At 36.8% G+C, this 25,680-nt stretch overlaps 5 protein-coding genes, 1 non-coding gene and 2 pseudogenes across 8 annotated transcripts; 5 read left to right on the forward strand and 3 right to left on the reverse strand.

Annotated features, from left to right (window-relative positions):
• The first annotated feature begins 884 nt into the window (after nucleotides 1-884).
• Nucleotides 885-5,841, forward strand: LOC106369906 (annotated as a pseudogene).
• Nucleotides 2,228-2,361, reverse strand: LOC125577496. Its single transcript, XR_007315907.1, has one exon. It is a non-coding gene; the product is annotated as a small nucleolar RNA snoR111 (small nucleolar RNA).
• A 557-nt stretch (nucleotides 5,842-6,398) lies between the features above and the next one.
• Nucleotides 6,399-10,424, forward strand: LOC106362179 (lysine-specific demethylase JMJ25). 2 transcript variants are annotated; one of them, XM_048738240.1, is made up of 10 exons: nucleotides 6,399-6,599; nucleotides 6,828-7,319; nucleotides 7,387-7,602; nucleotides 7,696-7,828; nucleotides 8,105-8,168; nucleotides 8,243-9,548; nucleotides 9,633-9,705; nucleotides 9,780-9,865; nucleotides 9,947-10,066; nucleotides 10,162-10,424. In XM_048738240.1, the coding sequence occupies exons 2-10, from the start codon at nucleotides 6,843-6,845 to the stop codon at nucleotides 10,246-10,248; spliced, it is 2,562 nt and encodes an 853-aa protein (XP_048594197.1). In that variant the 5' UTR covers nucleotides 6,399-6,599; nucleotides 6,828-6,842; the 3' UTR covers nucleotides 10,249-10,424. The 2 variants fall into 2 exon arrangements, with proteins under 2 accessions (XP_048594197.1, XP_048594198.1); XM_048738241.1 differs by having other exon boundaries at nucleotides 6,426-6,599; nucleotides 6,832-7,319.
• A 563-nt stretch (nucleotides 10,425-10,987) lies between these two features.
• On the forward strand, nucleotides 10,988-13,807 carry LOC106362177 (glycosyltransferase BC10). The gene is made up of 10 exons (XM_013802018.3): nucleotides 10,988-11,426; nucleotides 11,532-11,648; nucleotides 11,794-11,894; nucleotides 12,199-12,270; nucleotides 12,412-12,493; nucleotides 12,660-12,740; nucleotides 12,902-12,943; nucleotides 13,040-13,096; nucleotides 13,198-13,344; nucleotides 13,432-13,807. Exons 1-10 carry the CDS (start codon nucleotides 11,160-11,162, stop codon nucleotides 13,594-13,596), a joined length of 1,131 nt encoding a protein of 376 aa, XP_013657472.2. The 5' UTR covers nucleotides 10,988-11,159; the 3' UTR covers nucleotides 13,597-13,807.
• On the reverse strand, nucleotides 13,782-17,110 carry LOC106382410 (pyridoxal phosphate homeostasis protein-like). 2 transcript variants are annotated; one of them, XM_048738243.1, is made up of 8 exons: nucleotides 16,734-17,109; nucleotides 16,570-16,636; nucleotides 16,377-16,423; nucleotides 15,916-16,003; nucleotides 15,686-15,819; nucleotides 15,488-15,586; nucleotides 15,205-15,390; nucleotides 13,782-13,810 (listed from the first exon to the last, which is right to left on the reverse strand). In XM_048738243.1, exons 1-7 carry the CDS (start codon nucleotides 17,013-17,015, stop codon nucleotides 15,316-15,318), a joined length of 792 nt encoding a protein of 263 aa, XP_048594200.1. In that variant the 5' UTR covers nucleotides 17,016-17,109; the 3' UTR covers nucleotides 13,782-13,810; nucleotides 15,205-15,315. The 2 variants fall into 2 exon arrangements, with proteins under 2 accessions (XP_048594200.1, XP_048594199.1); XM_048738242.1 differs by having other exon boundaries at nucleotides 15,686-16,003; nucleotides 16,734-17,110.
• A 1,918-nt stretch (nucleotides 17,111-19,028) lies between these two features.
• LOC106362176 (aspartic proteinase A1-like) lies at nucleotides 19,029-22,894 on the forward strand. Its single transcript, XM_013802017.3, has 14 exons — nucleotides 19,029-19,200; nucleotides 19,867-20,222; nucleotides 20,307-20,367; nucleotides 20,512-20,606; nucleotides 20,698-20,810; nucleotides 20,893-21,061; nucleotides 21,151-21,190; nucleotides 21,318-21,382; nucleotides 21,469-21,582; nucleotides 21,690-21,754; nucleotides 21,897-22,053; nucleotides 22,159-22,278; nucleotides 22,369-22,457; nucleotides 22,541-22,894. The coding sequence occupies exons 2-14, from the start codon at nucleotides 19,872-19,874 to the stop codon at nucleotides 22,623-22,625; spliced, it is 1,524 nt and encodes a 507-aa protein (XP_013657471.2). The 5' UTR covers nucleotides 19,029-19,200; nucleotides 19,867-19,871; the 3' UTR covers nucleotides 22,626-22,894.
• A 187-nt stretch (nucleotides 22,895-23,081) lies between these two features.
• LOC125576974 lies at nucleotides 23,082-23,650 on the forward strand (annotated as a pseudogene).
• A 112-nt stretch (nucleotides 23,651-23,762) lies between these two features.
• On the reverse strand, nucleotides 23,763-25,560 carry LOC106362175 (25.3 kDa vesicle transport protein). The gene is made up of 6 exons (XM_013802016.3): nucleotides 25,374-25,560; nucleotides 24,964-25,187; nucleotides 24,591-24,751; nucleotides 24,348-24,494; nucleotides 24,151-24,227; nucleotides 23,763-24,017 (listed from the first exon to the last, which is right to left on the reverse strand). Exons 2-6 carry the CDS (start codon nucleotides 25,149-25,151, stop codon nucleotides 23,934-23,936), a joined length of 657 nt encoding a protein of 218 aa, XP_013657470.1. The 5' UTR covers nucleotides 25,152-25,187; nucleotides 25,374-25,560; the 3' UTR covers nucleotides 23,763-23,933.
• Nucleotides 25,561-25,680: the final 120 nt, after the last annotated feature.

The following is a 25,680-nucleotide window of genomic DNA, read 5'->3' on the forward strand; positions in this document are numbered from 1 at the left end:
TGATTATGTAAAAAAGTTAGTATAGTTGCACGTATTTAGTACGTTGTATTCATTCATACACATTGTGGGATTACAACACAAAATGCTCAAACTTTCATAAATTATTGTTTTCTTACCGCCAGAATTGAACGACTTATATTATTGAGCAAAATTCAAAGTAGAATTGTTACTTCCTAGATACTTAGCAAGACATATTTAATTGACTATATAATAAATAAAAGTATCACCTGGGGTCCAACGATATCTTTTGTGCTGACCACTACCACAGCCAATTCTAATGCTTCCCATGAACTGTTCTCTTCACATAGTTTGTCTGTACATTATTGCCTTTTGCGGGTCACCCCATCTGGTCCCTTTCATCAAAGCGTAAAGTCTAAACTCCAAAAGTCGATTCGTAATCTGATAGTGGAATATAAAATAAAAAATCGTTTCGTAACTTTTTTCATGGATGTCAATTGAGTACAACTCCTCGCTTCCTCATTATCATTATCAGATCCTATTCTTGTTTTAGCATAGTCAAGTTCCATTTAATTCAGACTAACATTACTCGAGGGAGATTTTAAAACCCTATGTTAAAACTATTATTTGTTTACCGTACCCCATCCCCTTATCCACCTTACATTTTTGTTTCACTCGATTTTTTGTTCAAATGCAATTCCAAAGAAGTAAATAAACTTTCTGAACCATGTCAAAGCTTGTAACCAGCAAAAGTAATCAGAAGTGATCGAATCATCATTCTCTGTCTCTTGGGTATGGTTTGTTAAGCACGATCAAATAAATAATTCAACTATCTTTTTTCAGACAAAACGAGGGAACTAAATCCTAGAAATGCGGGATATTCTGTACATAGGGTTTCACAAGTAAATAGAAAAAGTGGAGACACGATGGCTCAGGTCTCGGTGTGACACTTTTTACTCTTACACTTCCCCGCACAAGAAAAAATATTATTTCTGTTTGAACTGAAATGTCAGATGATAGATGTCATTAGTCATAGCGATGTAGCTTTGTTACTTCTTTCTTTTATGAAAAGAAAATGTCAGAGGAGGCGTGTTCGAGATGTTTTAATAATCTCAATAGTTTGGACTAAAAAGTCTAGGCAACGTCTTTTACTTGTTCTGTATGTCAAGGCACATTAGTTTGATTTTTTGTCTAAACTGTGCGAAAAGTTATAACTTAAAGCCAAGCGAGTATTTTACAGTACTCTTAATTCATTCACACTTTTTGTTTTCACTTTCATCAAAGTGAAAACCAAACCAAACATAAAATGATCCAAACAAAATTTATTAATGTTTATTGGTTGTATGAACAAATTATACAAATGCAAATAGAGTAAAGAGTAAATAAGATTGTCACAATTTTCATAAGAAAGAGCCATCAAATAGTAACATTTCTCGAATTTCACTTTCCCTTTGTTTATATGTTTCATTTTTAGTAGATTTCTGTGGCAATACGAAACGAAATGGGCCGTAGTCCGTTGAACCAAAAGGATTCTATAATTTTGATTGGCCCTTTCATATTTTAAAACACTTCAACTGCTCTGTGTATATAATTAATTTTGATATAAACCTGAAGTCCCATTGACAGTTTGTAACTTTGTACATTTCTTGCTTTTTTGGGTTCAATTTTTATTTTTAAAGGCGATGGTCCAATAAAGAGTGCCTTACTAGGCCATTGTTGGATTTAGAAGTTATTTACCTCCTCTGTCAAAGTAGACTCACGCAAAAGCTGAGCCGGGCTCAAATAGACAGGCGCAATGTTCCATCGCGTTGTTATCTCCAACTCGGTAAATTAATTCCATTGCACATAGCTCTCTTACCAATATTTCAATTTTCTGTGCTAAGTTGTTCGCACTAAATTTAATAATTAGAACTAAAATTCGGTGAAATTGATCGAAATTTTGGAAATTGACGACTAGCCTCATCATTCATACATATTTCTATTTTAATTATGTTGCGCGGATTAATTTGCTGATTACTGTAGCACATTTTAGTATTTCAAATTTCTCAATCCAACCAATTAGCTTTAATTAATCAAAATCCACATTTATAACTAAAACAGTATTTTGTTATAATAAAACCTTATGATTTTAGGAAAATTGAATGCGTCAGTAATCTGAATATTGTCCACAGAGATAACTAATTATCCAGTCGGATCAAAGTGAAGAAATAATTGTTATCTCATCATTCGCATTTTTCGATTCAAAAAATAACTTTTTTTATAAAAAAAAGTGTGGACGAGCAACAATCAGATCGTCAACCAATAAATAGGACGACTGAAACGATATATCACGGCCAAATCTATTTCCCTCGCCAAGATTCATTCAAGGACTCAGAGACACCGTACTCTCTCTTGCCCGATTAGAAGAACCACGAGGTTTTCGTTTTCCAAGATCAATAGTAATCAAACTCAAAAATATCTCTACTTCAGAAATCAAAATCAGTTAAGCAAAACAGAGAAAGAAAGTAGAAAGACTAATCACTAAAGTATCATTGCCATTGCGGGTGCCGCTTGGTTGAGGTCTAGTTTCCAGAGGTGTATTTATAGTATTTGATACAGAATGATGCCCTAGAAACCCTTCGAGCAAAAGAAAAAGAATTCGTTTGGGCCTTTGGGTCGAGAGCCCAACTAATATCCTAATAGTTTCACTCACTGATACTAATCAGCCATTAAAACTCAAAGGCCTAAACTACGAAGGCCCATTACTATTGGGCCTTTAATAGACGGATACACGATATCACTAAAAACACCCTTTGCCTTGTAGGATGATGAGTCAATAAATGTTCCTGACGAGAATGCAACTTCGTCCGGACAGAAACTGAAGATCGGTGTTGTTCTCTCTGGAGGACAGGCACCCGGTGGGCACAATGTCATCTCTGGACTGTTCGGTAAGTGTTTTTTTTTTAAAAAGACATATTTTTTAAATGTCAAGATGATTGCTGTCTTTTAGCATTGTAGTTTTAAAGGTGAAGTTTTGATTTTTAATTTTTGTTTTTTGGATTAAGATTACTTGCAGGAGCGTGCTAAAGGAAGTACGTTTTATGGGTTCAAGGGTGGTCCAGCTGGTATTATGAAATGCAAATACGTTGAGTTGAATGCTGAATACATTCATCCTTACAGAAACCAGGTACTTGGACTGCTTATTGTCTGTGGATCAAAAGGCTAAAACTTTGTCATTGATTAGGATTCTCTTTTGGTCTCAACAGGCTGGTTTTGACATGATATGTAGTGGAAGAGACAAGATTGAAACGCCTGACCAGGTTGAATTTTTTTTTTTTTTTATTGTTGCTTCCAAAGTTGCATGCAGTGGGTAATTAATTGTATGTTGGCTCACATGTGCAGTTTAAGCAAGCTGAAGAAACAGCAAAGAAGCTAGATTTGGACGGATTGGTTGTTATCGGAGGGGATGACTCCAACACCAATGCTTGCCTCCTTGCTGAAAACTTCAGGTAATCCTTGGACTCGAATCTTTCTATGCCTGATGGTGACTTACTTATAAGATCCATGTGAATGGAATCTATAATGCTTTGCTGATTCAGCATTTTGACTTCATTTTTTTACTTGTGTGATTAGGAGTAAGAACTTAAAACCCGAGTCATTGGCTGCCCCAAGACCGTTGATGGTGATTTGAAATGCAAAGAGGTTCCTACTAGTTTTGCCTTTGATACAGCTTGCAAGGTGATCTTCCTTTTCGATTTGATCAATGTGTGTCTTTACTCTAAAATATTGCTTTCCACACTGATTGATATCATATGCTGTTGATTTCTCTATTTGTCTGTTCCAACAAAATAAATACGGTGAAGGAAACCTATAAAACATTCTGTTACTTACGCAGATTTACTCTGAAATGATTGGAAATGTCATGATTGATGCAAGATCAACTGGAAAGTACTATCACTGTAAGTAATTGGTTAATCAAATTTTTTTGAAGTTGTATCAATTATGTTATGCCCCATTTGTGTACTTATGCCTGTAATGTTGTATCACATTGTCATTGAAGTTGTAAGACTTATGGGTCGCGATGTTTCCCATATTACGCTCGAGTGTGCGTTACAAACTCACCCAAACATAACCATTATTGGAGAGGAGGTATGTTATTGTTTGACTTCAAATGACGCCAGTAGATTAGTCTATATTTAGTCATGTTTTGATCTGGAAATTCCCTTTATGCAGGTGTCTGCACAGAAGCAGACTTTGAAGAATGTCACGGATTACATGGTAGATGTTATCTGCAAGCGTTCTGAACTTGGTTACAACTACGGTGTTATACTCATTCCAGAAGGTCTGATCGAGTTTATTCCCGAGGTTTATTTCCACCGCTAAACACAGAGTTTACCACTTTCAAGACAATATAATTGTTCTTCTTAACTGGTGATCACTATTAACTTTTTGACTTGTCAGGTCCAGGTGCTTATCGCTGAGCTGAATGAAATTTTGGCAAATGAGGTTGTTGATGAAAGTGGAGAGTGGAAGAAGAAGCTCACGGAACAGTCCCTGAAGCTCTTTGACCTTCTACCTGAAGCGATTCAGGAACAGCTGATGCTCGAGAGAGACCCACTCAGAAATGCCAGGTAATTAATCATAATCTTGTTTTCCACCAAGAAGCAGCTACCTTTGTCTCTCATGTTTTGTTAATAATATGATGTTTTCCATCTTGGTAGGTGGCCAAGATTGAGACTGAGAAGATGCTAATTCAAATGGTTGAAACTGAGCTGGAGAAAAGAAAGCAAGCTGGTTCTTACAAGGGACAATTCATGGGGCAGTCTCATTTCTTCGGGTACTTCCTCAAATTGCCATAATATTGTCAATGTCAAGCAAACAATCTCTATTTAATGGTCTAATCAACATGAATACATATATGAAGGAAGATGTGGTTTGCCTACAAATTTTGATGCCACCTACTGTTATGCACTTGGTTATGGCGCTGGAGTACTCCTCAACAGTGGGGAAACCGGACTGCACGAGCCACGAGGAATGGGCTTTGAAGAACCGATACATCAGCCCTGGTCCGTTACAATTTTTTGTTTTGTTATAAAACGATGCATCTTTTTTATGGTTCTCATCATGTTATTATTGATTTGCAGGTCCAATCCAATTCACAGGACCTGGTTCAAATGCTCTCAGCCACACTCTACTACTTGAGCTCGGGGTTCAATAATCTCTCGATTAACCGATCTCCTTTCATTCTCTTGGGTTTCTGCTTTCCTTGGGAGTTTCACGTTTATTCGTTCTTTCTTATCCTGAGAGGTCTACATGTTACGGTTAAGCTTTCATCACACTTTGACACTAATGTAATGTTTTCTTCCCCTTCTGTTCTTTTACATGTAATAATGTCATAATGTCACAACAGAGTCTAAAATATAAAGTTGAGGCAATCTATATCAGAACAGAGCTTCCCCGCTCTTATTTACGACCATTTCTTTCATCATACTATGGTTTAGTCTCTCTCTCTCTCTCCTTGTGTCTATTCAGAAAGGACCAAAAAAGGAGGGGGAGTTGTGTTGGTTGATCACGGGACATGAGAGACCCCGACTCACGTGACCTTTCGGTTGGTTAACTATTCTTAATTTCTGACTTAAGTCACTTTTATATAACATTTTTTTTGTAAACCACTTTTATATAAACATGCTAAATGCTAAAGAAAAAAGAATTAGATGGAAGCACATAGAATCAAATGCTGAGATACTGCTACTCTTAAAGAAAATAATCTCAAATACTCTCCCTCTAAAACGTATTTTATTTTGATTTACTTTTTACTGCCAATAATTATGAAAAATCTTGTACAGAAAAAACTACACTCTATGGCAATTTTATACAAAATAATATTGACTGGCTCCGTAAATGCTAACACATCAAATAACTTTCTGACCAAACTCAAAAGGACTAGTAAATTTCATAAATGTAGAATGGAAGGTAACTTTTTTGAAAGATTTGGACACACTGTACATAGTTTATTTCCCTCTAGATAATAGAAAAGAACTTATCCCTTTTTACTGACAAAAAGGGGAAACAATCAAAACATTTCTATATAATCTGTTTGACCAAAAACAAACATTATCATTATAAAAACATGCATCCATGCGTAGGAATGTAGGATTAGTCCGTCTCTTTTTTTGTATTCCGGTAAAGAAAAAATATCTTCCTGCTTTCTTTCTGTAGGACGAGTGAAGCACGTGACCGTCACGCGCAATCAGCATCGCTTTTGGCGTGTACGTGAGCGAGACTCGGTAAGTATTTAAACAACATTTTCACTCAAAGAATCATCATATAGCTTTGGTTGATGTGACCGACGCCGAATCGGTGCTTCGGCTCTGCAGCGCCAATTAGAAACAGCCACGTTGCAAATCAAATTCACATCAAACGTACGGTCTCGTTCGTAACGAGTCAGTCGCTAATGCATTTAGAAGCGGCGCTTTAATAGTTCTTTTTTACTGTTTAAAAAAAAAAAGATTTTGTAACCTTCCTTGCCATTAAAACTCTTTCTTCTTTGAATGGAAAAAAATCTTTTCCTTTTATTTTCTTCTTCAATGTTCGGTTGAAATCATGTCTGTTAAATTGTGTAGCTGAGTCCAGTGTTCGTCTTGTGTTATTCTATCTGACAGGTGATACTACTCTCTCTCTCTCTCTCTCTAACCTGTTTTGTTCTTTTATCTGTTCATGACTTGAGTCACTCCTCTGTTTGGTTTTTGTTTCTCTGATATTGGGGTATTTATTAATAAACTGTATATTGATTCAACAACCTGTGTAACCACACTCGTTTTGATGTTAATTTAAGATTCCAGAAACATTAAAAATTTTGATCTTTTTTTGGTTGTTGAAATTGGATTTAGGCAGGTGGAGTTTTGATGAAAATGGAAGCTGTTGTTACTGACAATGGAGTCAATCTCAAGCATAATGGTCTAATGGAGACTAAACCGGAGAAGGATAAACCGGTTAAGCCAACAAGTTTGAGCAGTGGTTCAGACATAGAAGAAGAAGAAGAAGAAGAGGAGAGAAGTGTGGGATCTCTGAAGCGAGTGTCTAATAAGAAACGGAAACGGTCTATTGCTGATGAAGATAGAGTGGCTAAGACCAAATCTTCAAGAGAGAAGAGAGCTGCAAAGAGACGCAAAGAAAAAATAAATGGTGATGAAAAGAAACCGAGGCAGAGAAGCTCTGTGAAAAGAAGAGCTAAAACGAAGAAAGAAGACGAGGAACGAGAACAAGAACTGTCACTAGTTCCTTTCATCGAGCCAACAGATGCTGGTAACAGTTCTGAGTCAGACTCTCATGTGAAAAACGATAACTTCAATGACTGCAGAAGCATGACAAGGAGTTTAAGGGTAAGAACGTTGTTCTTACATTATGTGATTCTTGTCTGAAACTCACTTTGTTTTTCTCCTTACACAGGCTGCTTTGGGAGAGCTTGCGATTTGCCATCAATGCTTCAAAGGAGAAAGAAGATTTCTTTTCATTTGCACTTTCTGTGAAGAGAAGTTGTATTGTTTCCCATGCATCAAGAAATGGTATCCTCACTTGTCCCATGATGATGTCATAGAGAAATGTCCTTTTTGCCGTGGAACTTGCAACTGTGACGTATGTTTGCAGTCAAGTGGATTAATCGAGGTATAATGATTGCATTATAAACATAATTATATGTTTTTTTTTTCCTTCTTGTAAAGATTCTCAAGATTGATATGTGTCTTCTTTGTCTTACAGACATCAAAGAGGAAGCTCGGTGATAACGAAAGATTCCATCACCTTCAGTACTTGATTGGATCAATGCTTCCTTTCCTCAAAAAGCTATGCAAAGCGCAAGAGGAAGAGATTGAAACCGAGGCCAAGATTCAAGGTATATATAGATCTTCTGCTACTATATTAACTAGGTAAAAAACAGGAACTCATTTTATAAAAATAAATATGCCATATTTAACAAATTTAACTTTTTATATAAACTGTTTACAATTGCTTTCGAAGAAATACATGTGTTACAAAATTATCTTACATGCAACTATGTTCATTTATTAAAAATACTAAAAATCTATATTTTGTTTATACGTTTGGTTGTAATAAAATTAGAAGTATATTATCTTTGGTTCAAGCTAACATGTTGTTATGTTCTATATAGGACTAATGACTTCCCAAGTTGATGTATCCGAGACTCTATGCTCAAACGAAGAGCGTGTCTTTTGGTAAGAGTTATGTCACAATCTATATGCTACTTGTTTTTTTTATTACTTTAAGTATATCATCTGTGGTGATGCAGTAACCACTGTGCAACCTCAATAGTTGACTTGCACCGAAGCTGTCCAAAATGCTCTTACGAACTTTGCCTCAGCTGCTGCCAAGAGATCCGTGGAGGGCTGTTTTCAGAACGTCCGGAGTTGAAGTTGAATTTTGTTTATAGAGGCAGCAGATACATACATGGTGAAGACGCAGAACCAAGCTCCTCTTCTGTTCTTGACGATGAAGCTAATGATGATAAACCGTCTGTTAACTGGACTGCTAATGATAACGGGAGAATAACATGCGCTTCTAAAGACCTTGGCGGCTGCGGTGAATGTGTTCTGGAGCTGAAACGTATCTTACCGTTAACTCGGATGTCAGATTTGGAGAAAAAGGCAGAGAGGTTCTTAGCTTCTTGCAGCGTCAAGTCTCTGACAGTGTCTAACTGCAGATGTGATTCTGATTTTGAGATGAGTACGATGAGGAAAGCAGCTTCGAGAAACAGTTCAAATGACAACAACCTCTACTCTCCTGATTCTTTCGACGTCCTGAAGGAAGAGGAGCTTCTCCATTTTCAAGACCACTGGCGCAAAGGCGAGCCAGTGATCGTTAGAAACGCTCTCAACAACACAGCTGGTTTAAGCTGGGAGCCGAAGGTGATGTGGAGAGCGTTATGCGAGAATGTTGACTCAGCGATGTGTATAGATTCTTTAGCCAACTGCGAGGTGAAGATCAAAACTCGTGACTTCTTCGAAGGATACAGCAAAGGGAGATCGTACGGTAACTTATGGCCTGAGATGCTTAAGCTCAAAGACTGGCCTCCTTCGGATAAGTTTGATAACCTTTTGCCACGTCACTGCGATGAGTTCGTCTCAGCGTTGCCTTTCCAAGAGTACAGCGATCCTAGATCGGGTGTTCTCAACATTGCTACAAAGCTTCCTGAGGGTGTTCTTAAACCTGATCTTGGTCCCAAGACTTACATTGCGTATGGGAATGCAGATGAGCTTGGGAGAGGGGACTCGGTTACTAAGCTTCATTGTGATATGTCAGATGCAGTAAATATTCTGATGCATACGGCTGAAGTAACACTTAGCAAGGAGCAGCTCTCTGCGATAGAAGCTTTGAAGCTGAAACACAAGCAGCAGGATGAGAAGGAGCTTCAAGATCAGAATGATTTAGACAGAGGAGAGATTGTTGCTGTTAATGATGAGAATGAGTTTCATCATGATGAGACAGGGAGTGCGCTTTGGGACATATTTAGAAGAGAAGATGTTCCAAAGCTTGAAGAGTATTTAAGAAAGCATTGCAAGGAGTTCAGACATACTTATTGTTCTCCTGTGACTAAGGTGATAATAATAATAATAAACGTTTTTTTTTTTTCCAGAGTCTTGACTTGATTTATTGGACTGATGATGAGTGTTTTTGTTTAGGTTTATCATCCGATTCATGACCAAACGTTGTTCTTAACCGTGGAGCATAAGAGAAAACTCAAGGCCGAGTTTGGTATGGTGCTTGTAACTGTAATAAATAGTTGTTATGGACTTTTTATTCATATGTTTTTGTTTGTGTGTTTTAAGGGATTGAGCCATGGACATTTGTGCAAAAGGTAGGAGAAGCTGTGTTTATTCCTGCTGGTTGTCCTCATCAAGTTCGGAATCTCAAGGTTATTGTTTTATCCACTGACATTTTTCTCATAATATGTTACTAATAAAACTGACTCTTGTTGTTGTTGTTATTGCAACAGTCTTGCACAAAGGTAGCGGTTGATTTTGTGTCACCAGAGAACATACATGAGTGTCTACGTTTGACTGAAGAGTTTAGACAACTCCCTAAGAACCATAAAGCCAGAGAAGACAAACTTGAGGTGAATATCATCAATGTTCTTACTAACTAACTGTTGCTGCTGGCTGGTGTTTACTTACTCTTTTGTTCCTTCTTTCTGTGTCATGAAAAAAACAGGTAAAGAAGATGGTGATCTACGCAGTGGAACAATCCTTGAAGGAAGTGGAGACATTATTGCCAGATTTAAGCTTAAAAGAAGCATAAACTTATGTTGTGACTTTTTGTTCTCAAACCTTGTAATAGCAGGCCTTGTAGATTGTAAAGCCTTGCATGGGGATTGATTGCTTATGGAAATGATCCCCTTTTTGGGTGTTACTTTTGGACATGTTGGATTGGAAGGCCATTCCTTTTTGGTATATGAAAATGAAAAGTTACTACTACTAGTGTACTTTGCATTGTTTTGTGATAGAGAGACCAATTTGGATACTCATAATAGTTGTGCTGTTTATGACATCTTTCAGTTTAAAATTTTGGTTTATTTCCAGTTTTAAAAAAAAGTTTGGTTCGCAATATTTATGAAGTTATTGTTTTGGGCCTTCTGGTTGTAAAATTTTGATTGTATAATTTGAAAGTTGAAATGGCAATGTATTTTTTTTTTGGATTTTGATGGTTAAATAATTTTTTTTATCTCATATATTTACATTGGTATTTTTGGTGATGACTATTTCAAATTTTTTAATGTTAATAGTAAACCATTACTTTTGTATAATATTTAAAGTTTGACTAAAGAATATATATATGTGATTAATGTTAATAAAATCTCCAAATATTATACCATTTCTGACATTCTCAGTTGACTTCTCTTTTTTGTGGAAAACAAGTAGGTGTTGAATAATAATTTACTGATGTTGTAATTATACTGGGGTCCCACAGAACTTTAAGACACGTACGTGGACTACCTTATACGACGACGTATAAAAGAATAATCTACGTGACTCCCGTCTACCATCATCTCCTGTCTTCTTCTTCTTATCTCTCAAATTCCAAAAATGTACTAACGCCAATTTTTTACAGTTTCGATCTCTCCTTCTGACTTCAAACCCCTAAAAACGATGTTGATCGGTGGGCGACGGTGAGTTGCCGATCGCAAATCTTCCTCCGTGAGGTACAATTCAATGACGAGGAAACCGGCGTCGCGTCGCGGCGTCGTGTGGCTCGGGTGGAAGCTCGTTATCGCTTTCTCCGTCTCCCTATGCCTTCTCGCTCTCCTCAGGATCCAGCTACAGTACCGTTCCGTCGCGACATTGACGCCGCCGCTCTCCGTCGCGGGAAATGAGATCGCGCTCCGTGATTACTACTCCGGCGACCGTCCGAAGGTGGCTTTCCTTTTCTTAGCTCGGCGTGATCTCCCGCTTGATTTTCTGTGGGATAGTTTCTTCAAGGTTTGGGATTTTTAGGATTACGTATTTGATTTAGCTTCCTGTCACTGTCTATGGTTTGTTTTGTTTTCTAAATGTGGAAAGTTACTGCTTTTGGTGATTTTGAAGGGTGTTGATCAGGCGAATTACTCTGTTTATGTACATTCGGTACCTGGTTTTGTGTTCAATGAGGAAACCACGAGATCAGAGTATTTCTATAATCGACAGTTGAACAATAGCATCAAGGTGAGTGTTGTTCATTATCTGTTTATATTATATGCCTGAGAATGTATCAGCAGAGATGTAAAAGATAAGCCTTTTTGGTATTTATTAATTGTTAGGGATTATTGTGGATGGATCTAAACTTAGGGTGTCATGGTTATTGTAATAGGTAATATGGGGAGAATCCAGCATGATTGCAGCTGAGAGATTGTTGTTTGCTTCTGCTTTAGAGGATCTGGCAAATCAAAGATTTGTTCTTCTCTCTGACAGGTACGCTTCTCTGAGAATTATTACTCATCCAATGCTTTCCCTCGTCCTTGATTTGATATTCCATTCCAGTGGTCTCTTTACTCTATTTTGCGTATGATTAGTCGGCAGTACATGGTTAGTCAATTACTGTATCTATTAGCTAATGCAGAAGCGGACTTGTGCGGTACAGAACACACATACATTTACTCATTTGTGTTCTCACACTCTGAGCATTTTTGCTTATACCTTAGTGCATTTGAGTCACTCAGCATATATATGATTACAAAATTATTTCTTCACTTTGCTTCTACTTTCTGTTTTGCAGATGTGCTCCGTTATATGACTTTGGATATATTTACAGATATATTATCTCGTCACCGAGGAGTTTTGTGGATAGGTAGATTGCAAGTCTAAACTTTTTGAGATTTCTCAGTACTTGTAAATATGTTAGTGGAAGCATTTGGCTTGTATGGCCTGATAGCTGGTATATAAGAGGAGTTTTCTAGATGTTGATAACTGTGTTTCTCTCTATTTACAGTTTTCTTCATACTAAAGAGACACGGTACAGTGTGAATATGTCTTCTGTCATACCTGAAGAGAAATGGCGTAAAGGTTCCCAGGTATCTTCATTATCTTGCTTTTGAAACGAACATTGGAGAATTGGTTTCTTACTAAGATCTTTAAAGCCTAGTTTCTTCTGGACATCTAAACATGAGGGTAAGAGGGACAAGGGTTCCGTTGTAGTTCATGAATATTTTAATCTCATCCTTGTTTTATCTATTGCAGTGGATATCTGTGATCAGAAGTCATGCAGAGGTCATTGTTAATGATGGTATCGTATTCCCAGTTTTTAAGAAATTTTGCAAGGTAAAGATCAGGCTTTTATGTGGATTCAGTTTCGTTACTGCTTGCAATCACACTATTAAGCGAAACCTCAGAGTATCTATTATTGTTTTCAATGCCACTCTTGATTCCTTTTTTGCTGAAGAAACAACAAATGATTTGGTGATTTCTCTTTCAATTTGCAGAGAGCTCCACCTTTAGGTTCTCAAGAGGCATGGTTGTTTTTTGTAAGTGATGCTTCCACATTGGCATTTTGCATTAATATCAACAGCTTGAAAAAAAAGTTTCAGTGATGTTAAACCTGTGTCGTTTTGTGAACTCAGAGACAGAACCGGCGCAACTGCATCCCTGATGAACACTATGTGCAAACATTGCTTACGGTAATCACATATCTTAGAAACATCTCTTCAGTTTGTTGTTCCTTTTCTCCATGTAAAAAGTTTCGTATTAATTACGTTACTATACCATTTTTTATTTCCAGATGCGTGGACTAGAGAGTGAAATGGAACGAAGAACACTGACATATACTGTATGGAACGTTTCGGGTTCAAAGTATGAAACCCAAACTTGGCATCCCGTCACTTTCACATTTGAGAACTCTGGCCCTGGCCAAATAAAGGAAATAAAGGTACATTATATCTTTGTTAATGATATGCATCACAACCATTGGATCTATACTTTTGAGTAATCATTAATTTTTTTTTTCTTGGAACAGAAAATAGACCATGTCTATTACGAGACTGAATCACGAACAGAATGGTGCAAGGCAGACTCAAAACCCGTCCCATGCTTTCTCTTTGCAAGGAAATTCACTGAAGGAGCCGCAATGCGCCTTGTGAGGGAAGGACTTATAGGATCGTCTAAAAACATAACTTTATAAGTGATATATTTAACTCAGGAACAGTGTAAGCAAAGTGTTTTAGGTGACAAACTGAGAAAGGGGTGCGTATCTTCTAGGTCAAGCAACAGAGAGTTCACATAGATTAGGTAATAGCATTGATAACATCACTCATGAGGTCAAGCAACTACTTTCGAATTTTGTTTGGTAAACATTTTCTATTAATATGTCTGAAGAAACGGGCTTTGATTAATATCTATCTTATTAAAACTCAAGTACAAAATTGGAATGTTTGGAGACTTGAATAGGACTATTAAAAAAATTTGGAGTGTTTGGAAACATAAATTGTAGTCTTTTAAAAAAAAATTAATTTTGTTTGGAAACAAGGATAGTAGTATTAAGAAAAAAAAAGTAATGGGCTTATGTTTTTAGGAAAAATTAAAAGTCCATCATATTATAAAAAACTATCTATCTAGGCGAGATTTAAAATATACAAAAACGGGTCAATCTAATCGCCTAAAACTTTTTCTTTTCTAAACTAACCATAAAACAAAATTTAAACTTTATACACATATTTCAAATCAAAATAATAATTTAAAGTTGATTTATATCAAAAATTGATTAAAAACTAATACATATATTCAAAAATGGATTTTTACTAAACTATTTTTCAATAACCATTATACAAAAATGTTGTCAATATATATAATAAAAATACAATACAAAGCCCAATTTGAAATACCAACTCAAATTATCGTTTTTATATTTCCTATTAAGTTTTATAAATATAATATATGTAATTATTTATATGATGGTACGTATAAAATACTATTAATTATATGATTACTTATATGATGGTACGTATAAAATACAATTAATTATATGATGACAGTATACGATATATAATAATGAATAGGGATGAGATTTCGGGCACCCATACGGGTTTGGTTCTGATCGGTTTGTGTTTCGGGTTTTCGGAGTCAAAGATTTAAGCCGTGTTAGGATGTTTCTAAATTTTGGTTTGAGTTTGATTCGGATCTTTGCGGGTTTGGTTCGCGTTTGGATAACCCATTTAAATTATTTTTAAAGTTTAAATCATTATCTATTTTAAATTTTTCAAAATCTATAAATAAAATAATATATTACCTATAAATTTGAATAACATATGTCAGAATACCTAAGCTTAACATATCAATTGGTTTGATTTAAAATTTTGGATACGGAATCAATAATTATTTTAAGTATTTTTGGTGATTTGAGTATACTTTAACTATTGCAGATATTTACTTTTGACTATCTATATATATATTTTCAAGTATTTAAACCAATTTAAAAGTATCATTCTTAATGTTTTATATACGTTAAATCTAAAAATAATTAATATATATATAAGTATATAAATCTATTTTTAGATAAATTCGGGTACCCGAATACTTCGGTTCGGATCAGATTTGGTTCTCTAAATAACATAATTTTGAATAATTCGAATATTTAATCAATTTATGTTCGGGTTTGGTACTATATTTTTGGATCGGTATCGGTTCTGTTCTTTGGATTCATTTTGTAAAACCTTAATAATTACATGAAAAACAAATATCAACATATTTTTCAAAATGTACACCCGCGCGCCTGCGCGGGTCGAAATCTAGTTATGTCTTACAACATATCATTTCACCAATAATAAAACAGCAGTTTTTATTTGTTCTTCCTGGAAACTGGTTTTGATGTTTTAATCACGGTTTCAAAGTGTTTGCAAGCAGTTCAATTTTTCTTAGGATACTCTCTCGCCCCGAAGATCGTCGATCCTATTCTCACATTTGTGCTTCCCAGTTCAATCTGCAAATCAAAAAACAAAGAAAACTCTTTTTAGCATTTTGAGTAGAACTCAGTGTTCTGTACTTAATTGACAACATGGTGTTGATCAGAAACTTACGGCTAATTCAAAGTCACCGGACATCCCCATGGATAGCTCACATTGCTCCTCAGGTATTCCAAGCGCCTCACACACTTCACTTCTGCATTTCGCAAGCATCTACACATACAATGTGATACAAAAGAGAGCCTCTTTTTGGTTAGTGTTCCCGTGATATTACCAAACGTTTCTTTAGATTTCCATTCAGATTATATAAACCTTGAAGTTCTCTGGGGTTGAAGTGTAATCAGCCATCCCTATCGTCATCAAACCAGAAAACTCAAGGTTCGAGCAGGCTTCCTTCACGTGCTTTGCTAGTCCTACGCATCCAGAGGGCTCCACGCCGAATTTCGCTGCAAGTATCGGTGAGATGGTCATGTAAAGAGACGTTGGAATGGAAACATTTGAGTTGGATGCGAAGAAAAAGTTGGAGATTCTCAGATTCTTACACTCTTCGCCACTGGTATTCACTTGGACCAAGACCTTCAGAGGCTTTCTTCCGATGTTCCCAACCACACGATCAAGCATGTTTGCAATCTACGAAGTAAATGAGATAACCAGCGTATGTCAGATGCATGTTCCTGATGTTTTCTCTAGTTTGAGAGAGGCATAACAACTTAGAAGCAAGTTACAAGGCTGAGTCCTCATAAAATTCGAATCTCTAAAGAGCCCCCTATGCCATTGTATCTCCAGAAGATGTTTAATTAACTCTCAATGCATCTCTACTCATACTCATATCCACTAACCCACAACATTGCCATCCAATTATACAGAAAAGATTCAACAAACGATTGAGACCTCATTCTACATATTCCACTATCTACAGTCTTGTTACCTCCTTTAAGACCTCGAAAGAACGCTACAAATCAATAAACTCTACTCCTACTATATACACAATGAGAATATTTACCTTCTCATCGTCCACACTTTCCACCATCACAAGGTTAGGCACTCCAGCTGATCAAACAAATCAAAGAATCAAGACCAGAACATATCAAACACATACATAGAAACTCAGTATAAACGAATCACAGAACTCAGCTTAGTATATCAATGCAAACCAGAAGTAGTCTCAAAACCAATGAACCAACAACAACACTTACTTAGCAAAGGCTTCACTTTGTTACTCTGCAGATTCCCAATGAAATGCCACTCTATATCTTCAGGAAGCTACAAAATTTCAAATCACAAAAAGAAAAAAAAAAGATCAGACTTTTTTAAATCCAAATAGTACCAAAAAGATTCAAACTTTCAAACTGATTCGAACCTGTGGGGCCTTCTCAATGATCTCCTGCACGTAGTTCTCCCCAAAAGACCTCTGACCCGCGTCGTACACTTGACGAATCAGAGAAACTGGCTTCGTCTTGCTCACCGCTATGACCCGTATCCGATCCGACGCGCGGCCCGCTTTCTCCGCCGCCTGGTTCACCCGCTGAAACACCGATCGCAAAGCCGCCACGCCATCTATTGCCGCCGCTGACATAGCCGGTTCCGCCGCGTGTCTTGATGGCTCGTTCGTGTGCTTGTCTTCGTTTTCGAGATTGTTCATCGAAAGCTGATAGCTTTTTTTTTTTTTAATCACACTCTCTGGTCACAGTTTTGTGGAAGAGAATGACGGAGACGTGTTATACGCTGCGTTTCGATGGAAATGAAGAATGACGAAAATATCTTATTATATAAAGCTCACCGCAGCCATGAGCTAACAGTGTAACCTTCTTTTTTTGTTTACAGTGTATCTTTTGTTCTTATTATGTCAACGCACTGAATCATGTTTACCTTTTTTTTTTAAACTGACCGAATCAAGATCTCTACTATAAAGTGTCGGAAACAAAAACGAATTACGAAAAGAAAAAAAGGCAACAAAATATACAAAATTCTTTTTATCCCAAACTTTAGTATGCACAAAATTAAAGATAAGAATAAAAGAGAAAAAAAAAGGAATGAAACAGAAGAAAAGAATGTGATCATGCTTTGCCTTTAAAAAACACTAGATTTTGACCCGCGCTTTCAAAGCACGGGTTTATTATTATTATTTTTTCAATTGATAAATATTTAGTAAATGTCATATTTTCCTATATTTGTGTTTTATTTTATAAAAGACTTAAAAATTTATCTTTATTTATCGATTTCATTTTAAATGACTATTTATGTTAAAAAAATAAACTTTATTTTTTAATGAATTAAGTTGGTATAACTCTGATAAATTAATTTTATTATGGGGTTAATATTTTAATTAAAAAATTATATACTTTTAATAAAGATTTATACTTTTCAATAAAAAAATTTAATTATTTTTATGAATGCTTAAATTATATTAAGAAAAGAAAAAAATAATAATTAAGAATAGTTGAAAAAAAATTATTTGAACTTGGACTCAATGGCCCAAAGGAAAAAAAAGTGAAAATTAAATCTGATTTTTTAATAGGCCCAAATGGCCCAAGAGAGATTTGATTTGAGCTGGATCCAAAAATAATGACCCAATATAGATTTGTTATTAATATTACTTAATTGTCCTTAATGAAACATGCAATGTTAGTGAAGGAAACATGCCCCTAAGGTAATTATGACAATAGGATTCTGCTTTAATAGTATATATGTTTTAATGCTTTTAGAAGATTCTGTTCTCATTGCTTTGAACTCCACAAGTGATAGGAGCTTTGGAATTGGCTCTCACTCCTCAAGTACCAAAAGATTCCACCTCCAAATCCAATAGCTCCGGCCGCTGAAATCGCCGTCACCGTTTCTGATAACCACAAATTGTTCGGTTGTATACAATTTTTTGTTTGTTTGTTTATATTTACACAATAGGTTTACAAATTATGGAATTTTTTTTAATAAAAAAATATGGAGCTAAAAATGAGTAGCATTATTAACACAGAGACTAAACAAAGACTTAGTAGCAAATGAGGGATTTACAAATAGAACACAAAATAGTATGTTAATGTGCATTGCTTGTACATTATTGGTGATGAATGATGATTGAAGAAGGATGATCATGAGAATGGAGAAGAACATGGAGTAAGAGTGAAGTGGAGACATTATTTAGATTTTTTTATTTTTGAGTTTATGGCATATCTTTAATTAAGAGACTATAGTTTAGTGGTGTGAAGTGTTGAGTAAGCTTATAATGTCTTGTTAAGAATCAACCTTCACATGTTAATTTATTTTAGGTTGCTCTACTATTCAGTGAACAAAAAAAAGGTTGCTCTACTATTCAAATGAATAATTTGGAGACAGTAATTGGGCTTCCAACAGGCCCAATATAAACATAAGTCCTACTTTAATTGGGCTTTAGAGGAGATTGCACAAAGAAAACCCTTCGAGTCGACACGTTAGTCATCTCAATCAACGGCTAAGATTCTGGAAGAACAGGTAGTCCACTCTAAATCCGTAAGCACGCGATTAGGTTTCGCTAATTTTTAATACTCGCTACGTTAGGCCTTCCTATCCACTCGTCAACGATAATAATCTGATCGTTCACTATATCTTAATCCAACGGCCAATATAGAAAACTGATTCTTCAAGAAATATCTCTTTCTTTTTCTTTTGACGCGATTACATCAGTGGGCCCCGCTGTCATTGTTTATTTACGGCACAGCTCTGTTAATTTAGCATATTCTCTCGTCACAGTCATCTTTTCTCCTTCAATAAATGTAACCACCTCTCCTCGTTTTATTCTTCATCGTAAAATTCATTTCCCCTCAATTTCCTGAGATTCTCGTGCCATAGCTTCGGTGAGTTCTCCTTCGAAATCCATCGATTCTCTTGTATTAGAGTCATCTTCGTTATCGATTCTCTTACTATTAGCTATATCCGGCTCTGTATATACTCTGATTAGTAGATTCGATTTGATTATGTTTCCTTGATTCGTGGTTAATTTTGGTTTTCGGTAGTAGTCTTGCTCGATCGGTGTAGTGCTTTTGACTGAGTTTGATCATGCAATCGTACTGTTCATTGTATCGTCGTGTAATCGATTGTTACCATTTCAAGTTTCTTGTGATTCCTTCAGTTATAATGCAATTAGGATTGTTTCCTTTTATAATTCTTTGTCAGATTGAACGATCTTTCCTATTTTGGTGATGCTGGTGTTTCTATGGCTTTGTTGTAATTCTCAGTAACAATTTTTGTATAGCGTACAACATAAAAATTCAATAAACGTCTTTATCATTTGCAAAGTCAATAAAGTTTTTATTTTATTTTATTTATATCTTCCACGCTAGTGTTTGCTTGGTTGCTAAGATGATGCGTGTTACCTTGTCAATCTTTATCTGTTTGAACCGACCAAATAAAAGTCTATTCATTCAATATAATTATTATTTTTATTATATAGATTCTTGTTGACTTTTATGGTATTTTAAACATGGTTGCCTAACTTACTTTTTTTTTTTGTCAATGAATAGGTGAAATGGGAATATACACTAGAACGGTTGCTGTGTCACTCGTTGTGACGTTCCTGCTGTTTCTTTCTGCCTCTGCTGAGCGCAATGATGGGACCGTCAGAGTCGGCCTGAAGAAACTCAAGTCGGATCCTCAAATCCATCTTTCTGCACGTGCGTTTGGTTCCCACGAAGAAAATCCCCCGAGAGCTTACAACCTTGGAGACTCGGGAGATGCTGACATTGTCACGCTGAAGAATTACTTGGACGCTCAGTACTACGGTGAGATCGCTATTGGTACTCCACCGCAGAAGTTCACCGTGGTGTTTGATACCGGAAGCTCTAACCTCTGGGTGCCATCATCAAAGTGCTATTTCTCGGTGAGTAACATTTGGTCTATAATTGCTAGCTGTGGTCGAGATACATTTGAGAAGATAATTTATTGTGTTCTGTCCGTTGTGTAGATTGCATGTCTTTTGCATCCCAAGTACAAGTCTTCGCGTTCAAGCACATATGAGAAGAATGGTTTGTTCTCTCTCTCTGACAATCCATTTTAGCCTCTTAAATTCGACTTTATGTGCTGTGTGTTTCTCACCTTTGTTATAAGATGCAACATCATTGCTGATGTGAGCTGTGAACTTATAACTGAATTGCTCGTCTTTGATGCAGGAAAATCCGCCGCAATTCATTACGGAACTGGGGCTATTGCTGGTTTCTTTAGTAATGACGCCGTTACGGTTGGCGATTTAGTTGTCAAGGATCAGGTTAGCTATCTATCCTACCCTACTCAAAGCTCTTAGCACTCATTTATTCTACATCGCTGATCTTCCTCCTTAACATTCTCTATCTTATCAGGAGTTTATTGAGGCAACCAAGGAGCCTGGTTTGACATTTGTTGTAGCTAAGTTTGATGGTATCCTTGGTCTTGGATTCCAAGAGATCTCTGTTGGAAATGCCGCTCCTGTTTGGTATGATTTCGTCTCTTGATTGGGTTGAGTTTACTACATTCTTGTAGTGTTTATCTCATGCCAAAATGTCTTGTTTTTACAGGTACAACATGCTCAAGCAAGGCCTCATCAAGGAGCCGGTGTTTTCATTCTGGCTTAACCGTAACGCTGAGGATGAAGAAGGTGGTGAACTTGTGTTTGGAGGTGTTGATCCAAAACATTTCAAGGGACAACATACTTATGTCCCTGTGACACAAAAGGGTTACTGGCAGGTTTGTTATATATATATATTACTTTCTTTTCTTGGTTTCTCGAAAACATCTTCCAATGGTCTAACTCAAGCCTTTTGTGTGTGTTATAGTTTGATATGGGTGATGTTCTCATTGGCGGTGCACCCACTGGTATGTTTAACACTACTATACTTCTTCTGTATAATATATGTAGCTTTTCCTTACAAATTTGAAAATGTTCAACTGTTTTGTGTTTACTGGCAACAACTGGATCTGATTATTTTTTTTTGTTATACAGGATACTGCGAAAGTGGCTGCTCTGCTATAGCAGATTCTGGAACATCTTTGCTTGCCGGTCCAACAGTAAGCAAGAATTTAAAGGGGTTCTAGTGGTTTCTTAAGTGTAGTATTGGTAGTATTACACTCTTATTTTTGTTTCTTTTGCGTAGACTATAATCACCATGATAAACCATGCTATTGGAGCATCTGGAGTTGCCAGCCAGCAGTGCAAGACTGTCGTAGATCAGTACGGGCAGACCATCTTGGATCTGCTTTTGTCTGAAGTAAGTATGCGAAATTGTCTACCTAATAAAATATAGTGTGACAAATAATATGCTGACGCTCTTGTTATGTAATGAAATTAACTTACTGGTCCCGTTTCGGATTGCAGACCCAGCCGAAGAAAATCTGCTCGCAGATTGGTCTGTGCACTTTCGATGGTAGACGTGGTGTCAGGTAAATTTCCAATGGGTTCGTTAATGATATAGAGAAGCTTTATTCTGTGAAGAGATTGCAATTAAGTCCAATATATTCCTTATCTTGTTTTTTTTCTTATTGATCGACTCTTTGCTTACTATAATTCTTATTTGTCGTTCAGTATGGGCATTGAGTCTGTGGTTGACAAGGAAAACGCCAAATTGTCTAACGGTGTTGGAGATGCCGGGTGTTCTGCATGTGAGATGGCAGTTGTTTGGATTCAGAGCCAGTTGAGGCAGAACATGACTCAAGAAAGCATATTGGACTACGTCAATGAGGTACAACAACAAGATTCTGTTGCAGTATTTTTTATTAATAAATCTGTTGAACCATTCTTGTTCTGATCCTGTTTATTTGCTACTGTTGCTTTTTTTTTCGAACAGCTATGCGAGCGTATTCCCAGCCCAATGGGAGAGTCTGCAGTGGACTGTGCACAACTCTCGACCATGCCCACTGTTTCGCTCACCATTGGAGGCAAAGTCTTTGATCTTGCTCCACATGAGGTATGATTGAGAACATGATTTATAATCTCGTAGTTGTCACCTGAATAGTAGTCCCATTCTAACCTCTTGATGATGTTGTGGTGTGAACAGTATATTCTGAAGGTTGGTGAGGGAGCTGCAGCACAGTGCATCAGTGGCTTTATTGCACTCGACGTTGCACCACCACGTGGACCTCTCTGGTAAATATTTTTTCTACACTGCATCACAAAGTCTTCTCTTTCTTTCTCTTTCTAACCTGAAGCATGGTGGTAAAATGTAACAGGATCTTGGGAGATGTATTCATGGGCAAATACCACACCGTGTTTGACTTTGGAAAAGCACAGGTTGGATTTGCAGAAGCAGCCTAAACACACGTTTGGGCGTATCGTTTTTAGTTGGCTTTATGTGAACAATCTGTGTCTCCAAGTGTTGTTTGTAAGTTTCTGGAAGGGTTTGTGTCAAAAACGAGTCGTGGTAGAAATGGTGGCGCAGTTACTTTTATCTTTTTAATGGTGTTTCCTAACTACTAAAAAAAAAAGACCTTTGTAGTTTTTGAAGGCATTGGCTTTGTAAATATTTCTGCTACTCAAGTTCGATGGTGAAAACCTTTAAAATAAAAATTCTGCCTTGGGAGCCACCTACCTTTGTTTATTAATTTATATGCTTTGTGATTATTTGTCATAAGCAGACTTCACACAAGGATAGAGAGGTCTTGTAGAAACGTGTTTTAGCACCAAATACATGTGGGTTTAGCGTGGGAATCTGTAATGACTAATGAGAAAATGAAAAGATAACCCACAACCACGTCCATAAGTGACTGATGATTGCGTAACTTGTTGAGTCTTCTCAAAGAAGTGTCCGAGTCTTCTCTTCTGTGTAGGTTAATAGTAATAAAAAGAACCATCCTTGCATTGCCGAGTCTCGACAGATAGACAAGGGGCTTATGATACTTGAGGAGATGAAAGAATGGGAGTGTAAAACAGATGTGATCACATACAACTCTGTTTTGGATATATCTTGGGACGAGCTGGCCTAGTGAATGAGATGCTCATGTTGTTGTCATCGATGAAAGAAGACTGCGATGTGTCTCTTAACATCATTACATACAACACAGTAGGGTTGAGGAAAGTGTGGAATGGAGCCTGATTTGCTTAGTTATACCGCAGTGATAGACAGTTTGGGTCGATCAGGGAACACAAAGGAGTAGTTGAGGCTTTTACAGCGGGAGATTCGACCATCGGTTTATATCTACAGAGCATTGATCGATTGTCTGAAAAAGCCAGGAGAGTTTCAGAGGGCATTGCAGCTTTCAGATGAGTTGAAGAACACTTCAACGTTAGGTTTGGCAGGTCCACAAGATGTCCAAAGACACTTGACATCACATACACGCTAAACAGTTTTGTGGATCTGTGTATTCATTTCTGGTAGTAATATGTAATGAAAGCAAAACACAGTTCTGGTTAGTTGGAGTTTGGTTTGATTTGAAGAAACTTATAAAATGAAAATCAAGGTTTAAAAAGGTGTATTGATGGATGATTCATATGACTAGTCTCATAAAGTTTGCATTACTACAGAAGTACAAAATGGGTGTCAATGTTTCACTTCAAAAAAAAAGAGATTTTTTGGTGCCGGTCGATATATGTCCGGAGAAGTCTAGCCTGAGGTTCCTCCTTTCTTTACCATAGCTTGTTCTTGACCCAGAACAGAAGGAACACGACCCCAAGCACGATGGCAACTGGTGCCCACTTCCTGATCAAAGCCTAGTTCACCAAACCAAATGTTTCAGAACCATATGCAACAAACTTGAGCTATAAACTAAAACATGATCATAAGAAATAAGGAGCATCTCAAAACGTGCGACCTATGTTGCATTGTGTACAATCATATACTAACCTGACGGTTCAAATCTTTAGCCTTGTCAGCATATATACGAGATTCAGATGTTAGCCGGCTCGACATCTCGCTCACCTCTGCATTAACAAAACAAGAAGAGGAAACGGTACATGATTAGCATATCACTCTCCTAATTACAACAAATGTACACAACTAACTGACTGATCACAGGAGAAAGAATAGATGGGGCTGCTTACGGTCCAGCTTTTCACCAACACCAAGGACTTCCTGCACATTCCTCGTCATTATTTGATGAACCTCATAGAGCTCATCATTCAGCTTAGCAATATTCCGTTGCGTACGAGTGTCTTGGTACAGTTTCTTCGTTTTCTGAATGAAAGTATCTACAACAAAAAAAAAGAAAAGAGAGTTAGAAACCAAGGAAGCTATGTTTCCATGATACTGATGAATACAGAAGAGAATCAACAGTACACACATACCAAACTTAATAAAGGCATAAGGTCGAGCAGCTGTTTCAATGTTAGGCCCATTGACACGTTCAAACTCATTCTTGAGATCCTCCAGGTATTGAAAGGCGAGTTTCTTAGGGTAAGAGCGGTCACACATTGTCAAGTAGCAAACACGTCCTTCTATGATGTAACTAAAGTTCTCTGGTCAAGGAATAGCATAGATACTTGTTCTTGATTTCAAGAAAATCAATAATACAATAGCATTGAAACGTTTCATAGTTTACGAGGCTGCCAAAAGCAATGATAGTATAGTTCAAAAGACGTAACAGATGCAACTACTCTGAATCAAACATTAAGATTAAGTCTATCAATCAATAAGTAAGTAAGAGATGTTAAAGGATACTGGAAGATATAGGGGCCAGTTTCAACAGACATTCTTGAAGCTTCGTTATGACCTCTGGAGAGATTCTTAAACAAAGCCTTGACCTGTTGCTTATACATGTCGGAATCTGGCAAGTCACGCCCATCGTCAAGACCCTCAGCTAGAGGCAACCCGTCAGTGACACGAGCTATCAATGTCATCTTCACCATCTTAGCCTTACTCCTCCTTCTCCAACAACAAACTCACTGCAATTATCATAAAAATATCCAAAGTAAGAATATGAATCTAAATGTAAAGAGAGGCAATTGAGCTAAGCATTCAGATCAAATTCCAAAGATCTGAGATAAAAAAATCCAAACTTTCGATCCGAAACGGAAGCAATCCTTGTAAAAATCGCAAATTTACACAGTTGAAGATCGGTTTGAGCTAACCTGAATGGTTCTTCTCGATTTGAGGATCTGAGAACCTGGAGGAGGAAGACGATGATCCAAGGAAAGATAAATTAAAATGTTTTTTTTTAATAAAGGGTTTATCAAGGAGGTGATTTATTATTTATTATTAATTAATATTTTTTGTTGTTGTTTGAAATGTTATTTATGACGATCTACGTTCTGCGTTTTGGTGACATGTGATCACTGGGCTTGTGACGCGTTTTATTGACATGTCTTCAGTGACGTGGCGCGTTTGATCTAGCTTCACGAACGCTACTTTTTGTGTTTGGGCGATCTCTTAACGCAT

This window comes from Brassica napus, chromosome A8 (genome assembly GCF_020379485.1).
Source record: "Brassica napus cultivar Da-Ae chromosome A8, Da-Ae, whole genome shotgun sequence".
NCBI classification, from domain to species: domain Eukaryota; kingdom Viridiplantae; phylum Streptophyta; class Magnoliopsida; order Brassicales; family Brassicaceae; genus Brassica; species Brassica napus.

Excerpts from the sequence above, each read along its gene's own strand:
- LOC106362179 (XM_048738240.1), top strand. The coding sequence starts at position 6,843 with ATGAAAATGGAAGCTGTTGTTACTGACAATGGAGTCAATCTCAAGCAT. Across the intron at positions 7,320-7,386 it reads GCATGACAAGGAGTTTAAGG|GCTGCTTTGGGAGAGCTTGC; the intron begins GTAAGAACGTTG and ends CTCCTTACACAG. Across the intron at positions 9,706-9,779 it reads AAAACTCAAGGCCGAGTTTG|GGATTGAGCCATGGACATTT; the intron begins GTATGGTGCTTG and ends GTGTGTTTTAAG.
- LOC106362177 (XM_013802018.3), top strand. The coding sequence starts at position 11,160 with ATGACGAGGAAACCGGCGTCGCGTCGCGGCGTCGTGTGGCTCGGGTGG. Across the intron at positions 12,271-12,411 it reads CCGAGGAGTTTTGTGGATAG|TTTTCTTCATACTAAAGAGA; the intron begins GTAGATTGCAAG and ends CTCTATTTACAG. Across the intron at positions 12,741-12,901 it reads TTTTTAAGAAATTTTGCAAG|AGAGCTCCACCTTTAGGTTC; the intron begins GTAAAGATCAGG and ends TTCAATTTGCAG.
- LOC106382410 (XM_048738242.1), bottom strand. The coding sequence starts at position 17,015 with ATGAACAATCTCGAAAACGAAGACAAGCACACGAACGAGCCATCAAGA. Across the intron at positions 16,004-16,376 it reads AAAGTGTGGACGATGAGAAG|ATTGCAAACATGCTTGATCG; the intron begins GTAAATATTCTC and ends TTTACTTCGTAG. Across the intron at positions 15,391-15,487 it reads CCGGTGACTTTGAATTAGCC|ATTGAACTGGGAAGCACAAA; the intron begins GTAAGTTTCTGA and ends TTTGATTTGCAG.
- LOC106362176 (XM_013802017.3), top strand. The coding sequence starts at position 19,872 with ATGGGAATATACACTAGAACGGTTGCTGTGTCACTCGTTGTGACGTTC. Across the intron at positions 20,223-20,306 it reads CATCAAAGTGCTATTTCTCG|ATTGCATGTCTTTTGCATCC; the intron begins GTGAGTAACATT and ends TCCGTTGTGTAG. Across the intron at positions 21,755-21,896 it reads GATGGTAGACGTGGTGTCAG|TATGGGCATTGAGTCTGTGG; the intron begins GTAAATTTCCAA and ends TTTGTCGTTCAG.
- LOC106362175 (XM_013802016.3), bottom strand. The coding sequence starts at position 25,151 with ATGGTGAAGATGACATTGATAGCTCGTGTCACTGACGGGTTGCCTCTA. Across the intron at positions 24,752-24,963 it reads ACTGGCCCCTATATCTTCCA|TTACATCATAGAAGGACGTG; the intron begins GTATCCTTTAAC and ends AGAGAACTTTAG. Across the intron at positions 24,495-24,590 it reads TTATGCCTTTATTAAGTTTG|ATACTTTCATTCAGAAAACG; the intron begins GTATGTGTGTAC and ends TTTTTGTTGTAG.